Source organism: Tachypleus tridentatus, chromosome 10 (assembly GCF_004210375.1).
Source record: "Tachypleus tridentatus isolate NWPU-2018 chromosome 10, ASM421037v1, whole genome shotgun sequence".
In the NCBI taxonomy this organism is placed as follows: Eukaryota; Metazoa; Arthropoda; class Merostomata; order Xiphosura; family Limulidae; genus Tachypleus; species Tachypleus tridentatus.
In genome coordinates this window covers 79482613-79491717 of record NC_134834.1, presented here as the reverse complement: position 1 = coordinate 79491717, position 9105 = coordinate 79482613, and the positions used below count along the sequence as shown (strand labels likewise).

At 33.7% G+C, this 9105-nt stretch overlaps 1 protein-coding gene across 12 annotated transcripts in view; it reads right to left on the bottom strand.

The window, feature by feature from the left end:
* Positions 1-599: 599 nt before the first annotated feature.
* Positions 600-9105, bottom strand: part of LOC143229669 (metabotropic glutamate receptor 3-like) — a 62975-nt gene continuing 54469 nt past the window's right edge. For all 12 annotated transcript variants that reach the window (XM_076462314.1, XM_076462317.1, XM_076462319.1 and 9 more), the window contains one exon: positions 600-5375. In XM_076462314.1, coding sequence (XP_076318429.1) covers positions 5155-5375 — 221 coding nt within the window. In that variant the 3' untranslated portion in view covers positions 600-5154. The remainder of the gene's footprint in view (positions 5376-9105) is intronic.

The following is a 9105-nucleotide window of genomic DNA, read 5'->3' as shown; positions in this document are numbered from 1 at the left end:
TTTAAAGCGGCCGGACATGGCCAGGAGGGTTAAGGCGTTCGACTCGTAATCTGAGGGTCGCGGGTTCGAATCCCCGTCACACCAAACATGCTTGCCCTTTCAGCTGTGGGGGCGTTATAATGTTATGGTCAATCCCCCTATTCGTTGGTAAAAGAGTAGCCCAAGAGTTGGCGGTGGGTGATGATGACTAGCTGCCTTCCCTGTAGTTTTACACTGTTAAATTAGGGACGGCTAGCGCAGATAGCCCTCGTGTAACTTTGCGCGAAATTAATATTTACATATTACTAAATATATTATTTATGAACGCAGTATTTTCTAACACGTGATATAGGCCCTGTCTTTAGCGGCTACTTAGTTTACTATTTTTATCACACTGGGAAATGTATCAGTCAATATTAAAATACTTCAAGAAACAGTAAATGGCGTGATATATCACAGTGCAATGAAATAAGACATTACATTTGACAGAGTTGAGTTTACCTTATCTTATTACACTTCATGACACTAAAGTGAAAGATGTAGTTAATTGATAATAACAATAATTATATTCAAACTCATAATGATATAAAACATCGTGTAATTTAACACTGCAGTGTGTAGAGAGGTATATCCAACTTTATTCACATTGTTAAAGAATTTTATACACGCACGTTAAAATAATTTCACGCGTGAGCTCAACACTAATTCACAAATTATAATAACCCATTTTTATCAGATTCTAAAAGAGCCATTTCATTCAGTAGGTCCTGCTATTGTACAAATTTTATAAAGATGGCTACCTGATAATTATTCAGAGGGTATTGATCGTAATTCATTCTAAAACACTTGGATAACTAATAGCCAGAACGTACTACACTGAACTCCACAGATACCGCAATGTTTTAGAACACTAACATTATGAAGAATATCTAAGTAGGCGGTAACAAATAGAATTGGGGAATTGTCAGGACGAGTCGTTTGGGATGCATCAAGTAGCTATAACATTGTTCAAAACTTCCATAACAACTATCAAACTCATACATTCTGAATGTTTAGGTTTTTGATAGTTCTTTAATGCATCGTACACAGTTTTCCATTAAACAAACTTAGAATGTATGAGTTTGATACTAATTTTAATCTTTGAGGTCAAACATATGTTGTTAAATTTCGTCTTTTTTAATTAATGTCGAAGTTCTAGAACATAATTTACACAACTATCACCAAACCTGTAACTGTATTTTCACACTTTTAACCCTAGAATTCTTTATCTGCTGAGACATTTCCATCTTATAAAGAGATCATAATACTAATCATACAATCTGTTTGTTTTAGCCAGGGAATCGTGAGGTAGATTTTGTAGACAAATACCGGCTTAATTTCCTGAACATCAGAATGTGAATTTACTTAACGTATTTACTTTAAAACACCCACGTGAAGCCATGCGTTTAGATTAATAAGCCAACAGCCATTTATTTTGAACAGCCTATTCCGTATCGTCACAGCTGTGAGTTATCCATTGACAATTACTAGTTTACTCTGGACTTTAAATACTCATTAATACTAACAAAACCAAAACGAATCTACCACGATTCGATTCTAGAAATAAAATGATTGCTGTTTGTTAGTACATAATCTAACTAATAAGGATATATTTAAAAACGTAAATTTTAAACAGAAAATTTATAAGAAATTTTAAGGTTTATTACATCACAGTCGTGCAAAGTTTATCATGGAATGTACAACAAAAGCAGAATCATTGGATATTCTGCAGGACACAAAATTTGAGTCAGTTTTCTTCACAGTCAATACATGTTTAAGGTATTCGAGCATTGCTGTTTCAAACTTTGTTGAGATCTCCACTGAATCATTAAATCTATGGACATTTATATACACATATACACACCAATCACCTAACAATTTCATTCAACGATAAGCACTAACTCTTTAAAATTTGATACTATTTTAAATGAAAATGTCACTCTTTTAAAGATATGTCGAAAAGTTTTGTATAGCTTTAGTTACAGTATTTTATTACAAGTTGCATCTTTTTTATAATAAGTAAAACTAATTTTTATAACAGATGCGACAAGTACCAATGATCGAAACGTCGTGCCTGTTCTAAAAACTAACCTTACTTGCTGTAAACGCTGTACATTGTAACACAATATAGTTTATCAGTAAGTAAACTCAAAACGAGACTGTTAGTTAAACTGTGCATTAAGAACAATACATTTTAAAGGCTATATAACATTAAATACATGAAACTTTGTTATCTCACTTTAGAATGCCCTTGGAAGGTAACTTATGGTTTATACCTGGTACTCCTTTCTTTGAAAAGAACATAAACAGAATTATTGAAATAACTAACAAAAATTGATACCAGAACAAATGCATCCCGCAATACCTTGTGTACGATAAGTTGTTTAAATAACGAAAGGGTACCAATGATTTTGAAGTTAACATCTTAAATAAATGAACAAATTAAATATAAATATATTTTTACACGCCATAGACATCTCGATATTCTTGAAATGAGATTCAAGTTATTTAAAGAAATAATATCAACACTCCGTCTAACCACCGCTCACACCTGTACACAATAATAATATATTACTTGTGTTCAAATATATACAGTAAACTCACTTTCAATATAGATATTTATAGTTTAAAATATCTTGAAGAAAATAGACGTACCTTTTAGTATTACTCATAAATGAACCAGCTCTAAGCTCTCCTTCATCAATACTCCTGTTTAGTATTATGATACAATAAATGTTCGTAACCTGATTTAGCTCCGACTGTTTTCAGTAGAGCAACACTTCGAGTAAGGTCTCCTACAAGAACCCAGGTAGAGACAGAGCTCTTGATACCAACCAGTTTTTAAAATTAACTGCACTAAGACACAGTTTGATGTATTAAAACAACTGATAAATATAAATCGTAAAACATTAAAAATTTAACCGAAAATAGAGATCTCTGATTATTCGTAGAATTGTTATAATAACTAACTACCCATAACAAAATAAATACTGCAATAAAAAAAGTAAACAAACAAGTAAAGTGTTGTTAGTTGGATAGAAATTGTAATCCATATAACTAAATAAAGCAGTTTAAGTCTACCAACCAAAGCAGGGATTGAAAATCGTATTATAACCTATCCGAGTACTATTTTTTATTTGTTTAGTTTGTATATGTTCACGATATAGACAGAACATCTGTGAACTTACAGTATAGCCACATTCCTGATAGCTATAACGTTCAGAAGAATTAATATTACAACCACAAATTTATAAATTGTTATCCTCACTTTGGCTTACAGATAAGTTCACAAAGCTGTCAAAGTTGGGATTACATTTAATAAATTTGTGATTGTGGGTTTAATTCTTGTTTCATTACTTTTGATAGGAGGTTCTCTACCTCATTTTAGAATACATGTTTTTAATACTCTTGCCTGTTTACTTTTAAAGTTATACGTGTATAAAATATATATTTTCCATTAAGAGACTGTCACGTGTCTGTCCATCGATATCACTATGTAAAAAAAATTTTTACTTTTCTTTTCCTGGGCAGAAAGTGTTATTTCCCAATTGCTTATGCCTAAAGTAAGTAGAAAAAACCTATTTTCTCTTCAAACTTTGGTTTTGTGTTGTTGTTTTGAATTAAGCACAAAGCTACACAATTGGCTCTCTATGCTCTGCCCACCACGGGTATTGAAACCCGATTTTTAGCGTTATAAGTCCGCAGACATACCGCTGAGCCACTGGGGGGGCTTGCTTTTGTGACCTGGAAGCATATAACGAAAATATGATGAGAGACTATATTTGGGGGCTGATACGTGAAAGTGATTTACATTACAGTCGCAAATCTCGAAAATCTACCCACTTCTAAACGTTTTTATATAACTTTAGTATGAACACATGTAAATCTTGATTCATATGTTGTTTTATTCAGACCTTATGTAAATGAAAATGTGCAAATTTGCCCGTTTTTACATATAAAATAGGTTAATTTCTAAATTTCATTATCCAGGTCACAAAAGCAAAGTTTGAAGAAAATAATGGCCATTTTCTGTACTTTTATAACATTAACAATTAAAAAATAACGCATACTATCCAGGAACAAAATTTATGTTACATAGTGTATGTAGCACCATAAGTTGGGTTGAACTGGGTTGGACAGATATTTACGTAAGTGCATAATATATTTAACATTTGTAAAACGTTCTATATATATTTATCGGAATTTTAAAAGCGAATACCCACAGACCAGTCAAGTAAGTTTGGGATATCTTGTGCAATCGACCTAGCTGTCTAGGGGTTAGCCCCACTGATCTGATCAGGTAGGTAATAGACGAAAAAGTTGGTGTTCTAGAAATTTTTTAAATTGTTTTACCAAAAATATAACGACCTTCTTAGTGTATTTTTAGTGCATCTGTGCATAATATATAGAAACCAATATTTTGAACGGTCAGTTTTTCGCTTTGGAATTCAATAGGGTGGTTTTTCGGAGAGTGAATTATTTGGAAAATGTGTCGATCTCTACTGTTAAATACTACGGTACCTAATAATTATTATGTTTCTAATTGATAAGATATATACAACGTTCATTGTTTCGGTGGTGTTATCTTTGTATAATAGTAGTAGTTCCCAGAACTTATATTACGATAGTAAAAAAAAACAAACTGTGTTCACCAGTTTTTACTTGAAGGATAGTCAATAATGTAACTGTGAATAGGACCATAGTGTAATTACAATGACACTTTCGAGAAAATATTCCTAGGTGAGTATGCTAACTGCGTCAGCGTAAAAAAACAAAACAACAACATGAAACCTGTATGAAAGTACCAAGATAGAAAAACTAGTCGAAAAAACATTACTTAAACACCGTACATTCAGCACAAACATAAACAAATGTTTTATCATTCTTATTATGGCAATGAAGATACTTCTATTCTTTCATGGCCAAAATGACGTTACTTAGTTTCAAGCGACTAGATTCCGAACGAATGTTTATAAGGAAAACGGCCACACACACAAATTCTTAATGTTGTTGCGTTTAGAGATATGTTTTACAGGTATTTCTTTTTACCACAAAACGGTGACTGTGCTTTTAATTTATATTGTGGTAACTGGTCCCGTAAACTAAGTTTTATATCTTCAGTTTGAAGACTCAATATTATAAAGTTTTATTCTGAATAATTATACTATTATTGTTATCGCCACAAGATGTCGCGGTGGGGCTGCTTGTCACTGAAATCTTTTGCGTGTCTTCTTGACTGGAAAGTATAAGGTTTGGCATTGTTGCAACCAGGTGTGAAGAAGTTACTTGTACTGGAAGTGCATTTTCCATAGAAAGTTTGTTATTATAAAATCCAGAGATGTTGCCAGTGGCGTATCCTAGGGGATAAAATAGATAAAATTAATTAATTATCATGTTTAAAAATTATACATGATTTCTTATTGTTTACTCATACACCATGAACCGCTGGAAAATTATAACTGATTAAAATTATCAGAAATAAAAAAACAAAATCAAGCTTTAAATGTTTATAGAACAACTGTATTAAAAGTTTCACATATTAATTTCTGAACATTGAACACTAACTTATATATTATTTACTGACCAACAATATTTTTTAAGTAGAACAACAAGGTAGTAACTAAGAGTAAACTTAATTCAAAATATTTATTTCAATCTAGTTTATTTTTAAAATTTTGCAATCTAGTTTATTTTTAAAATTTTGCGCAGAGCTCGCCGGCCGTCCCTTATTTAGCAGTGTAAGATGGGTAATCTCGTCAGCCAATTCTCCGACTACTCTTTAGAAGGATTGACCGTTACATTATAACGACAGCAAAGCTGAAAGGGTGAGCATATTTGGAGGGAGTGGGATTCGAACCAGCGACCCTCGGATTACGAGTCGAGTGCCTTAGCCACCTGGTCATGCCAGCCCTTAAATCTGCATTATTTTAGATGTGTGTTTGTGTGTTTTTCGTATAGCAAAGCCACAAAGGGCTATCTGCTCAGCCCACCGAGGGCAATCGAACCCCTGATTTTAGCGTTGTAAATCCGGAGACATACCGCTGTACTAGCGGGGGGCATTATTTTAGAACTTTTGTACAAAGCTGCACAAAGGGTTATGTTTTCTAGCCAAGTAATGGGACTTGACTGTCACTATTATAGTGCATCAACGTACCCCAAAACAGGAAACACAATTTTGTAACAATGGAACGCGAGCCATGAACTCGTGATTCACAGTATGGGTAATCTAGTCACGCCTGACTCGTAAATGATACTCTTTAAAATTTATTTCTGTCGTGCGAATTATTAAAAAAAGCTAGTCAGTGACAACATCAAACATTTATAGGGAAGAAACAGCAAATGGTTAACACTGTAATGAAAAGGTAGATAGATTTTCTTACGAATAGTCGAGAACGTATAATACAAACTCTTCATTAGATGTTCATTTCTATAACTAGTTTTTATTTTACCAAATTACGTTTTTTTGGTTTGTTTTGAGCGCAAAGTCAATGATTACACAGTGGGCTATCTGTGCTAAGACTGTCCCAGGTAACGAAACCCAAACACTAGTGTCGTAAGCCTGCACACTTGTCACTGAGCCACTGAGGGCATTATGAAAGAATTATAAAAAAAACATTTACAATGATATAATAACATTAGTGAGGTTATCCAGATGTGTATGTTTGTTGAATTTAGGGCAAAGCTGCTCGAGAAATTTTGGACTAGCCGTCCTAACTGTGAAATGTTATACTAGAAAAATACAGCTAGTAAACACCACCCACCGCAAGCTCTTAGGCTACACATTACTAATGGATACTTGGATTGACGGTTACATTATAACTTTCACTCTACCAAAAGGGCAAATATGTTTGTTGAAAGGATTCTTTCTATATGACACTTTTACATTACAACAAAACCTGAAAAAGAATACCACAGTTGTTAGTATCTTGTTCTACCCCTGTATATAGTCACCATCCAAAGAAGAAAAGAAAGATGCGAAACAACTGAGTGGATGTTACAAAATCTGTCAAAGGTTTCAGTCATTCTGAGTAAGCACATCCTTAAACTGTAAACATTACCTGTTCTAGACGGCATTAGTTGATCCTCTAAGTATCTTGTACACTAAAATGTATTTTATTGAAGTCACTTATTGTTAAAACAGGGAAGGTAAAGTGAAGTAAAAGCGTTGCACATAATACCATAATATAATATCCTGTGACGTGTTGAAACTTTCCCAGGTAAAACTTGATTTGAAATATATTTCTGGTGAAAATTTGTTGCTTTAGGTCAAGAAATTTTTGGTACAATTATTTTTTTTCATTTACAATTACCCTGTATCTATAATCAAACTTGTTCTATAAAGTGATTGATTGCTTTATAAGTATGGACGGTTTTCGCAAACAAAAGAGCGAACCCAGTGTTCTTTTGAAGCTCTAGTTTCAATAAACAAGAGAAACGGAAATTAAACTTTCGGAAAACAAACTAAAATAAAGACCACGTTTCGTCGAAGAAAGCCAACAAGTGCCTGCTTTTTCTGTCACATTCTTTAAACAGAAAATACACCGGATAAAAGCAGAAGGGTCGGGTAGTGTGGGATCAGAATCACTAAAGATAGAAGTGTTTATTATGTAACCAAGCAAAAGAAATAATGTGTGAACTTGTCCGAAAGCTCTTTGATCTTGTACGAGCTTAGTAATTCATTTATAGAATAATGCGACAATGTTTTGTTTTTAACTTCTTATAACAAATCTTGAGACAGGTTTAATTTATCACAGTTCAATTAAGAATTATTTTGAAATCCTAGTTGTGTTTAATCTTAAAATGTGAAGGGTATTGATTATCAAACCCAAGATTCGAAATTTTAAAAGGAGGTGCAATTTTAAGAGGAAAACTTGTTGATGTTGGGTTATTGATATACTCAGTTTCTGTTCTAAATTCTAAAACTGTTTAAGCTTAAGATTAAAAGTGCAAAGATAGATTTTGTTTTACAGACAAACATACATCCTATGTGGTCTAGTAGTTAGGATACTTGGATCTCACCTAGGAGGCCCGGATTCGATTCCCGACAGGGAAAGTTGACATTTTAAGGGCTAGGTGTTGAAGACACTCGACTCGTAATCTGAGGGTTGCGGGTTCGAATCCCCGTCAAACCAAACATGCTTGCCCTTTCAGCTGTGGGGGCGTTATTATGTGGCGGTAAATCTCATTATTCGTTGGTAAAAGAGTAGCTTAAGAGTTGGCAGTGAGTGGTGATGACTGCCTGCCTTCCATCTAGTCCCTGCTAAATTAGGGACGGCTAGCGCAGATAACCCTCGTGTAGCTCTGCGCGAAATTAAAAAAACAAACAAACATACAAATTTGAAAAAAAAACTCATTATTATACAAAGTATATTTTGCATGAGGTACTATGTAATTGCTTGGATTTGATCTACAACTGAGAACAATAAACTCGCCATTTTTTAAAGCATAAATGGTATTGAATGTCCATGATACATCGTTGTACAAAATGGTTACTGAGCCATCTACTCAAAGTTTTCTAATAGTGAAATGTAAATGGAATACGTCTCATACCACGAAAAACTGCGTCATCAAGTACTGGACTGATTGCGTAAAGAACAGATGATTTGACCTTATAAAGTGTAACAGACGTCAGAGTGTGACCCAGTTAAACTAAGTGTTTCTACTATGTGTCACATTGGTTTGAATGCTTATTATTCTTCTGTGTCAAGTTGTTTTCAGCGTTTACTGAAGTCATTCATGTCTCTGTGTCACGATGATGTGAGTGTTAACTGAAAATAGTAATTTTTCTGTACTATACTGTTGGATGTAATCAAAATCCGGTGTCATGTTAAAGGAATCATTTCGCGCAGTATAACACAAAGATAAGCGACTTCAGCAAATACTCAGTGTGACACTGAGATATAAACAGAATCAGTAAACGCTGAGCGACCAATCTGACAGAATGAGATAAACAACTTCTTGCTTAGCTTTCTCTAATGACAAGAAACAGTTTCTTTAGCTGTCATTCACAGAGACGCTGGTAGCTTGTCTATCATTCAATGAAAATAATCTGCAAGCTGTCTGTTATTTAATGAGCAGCTGCTAGCT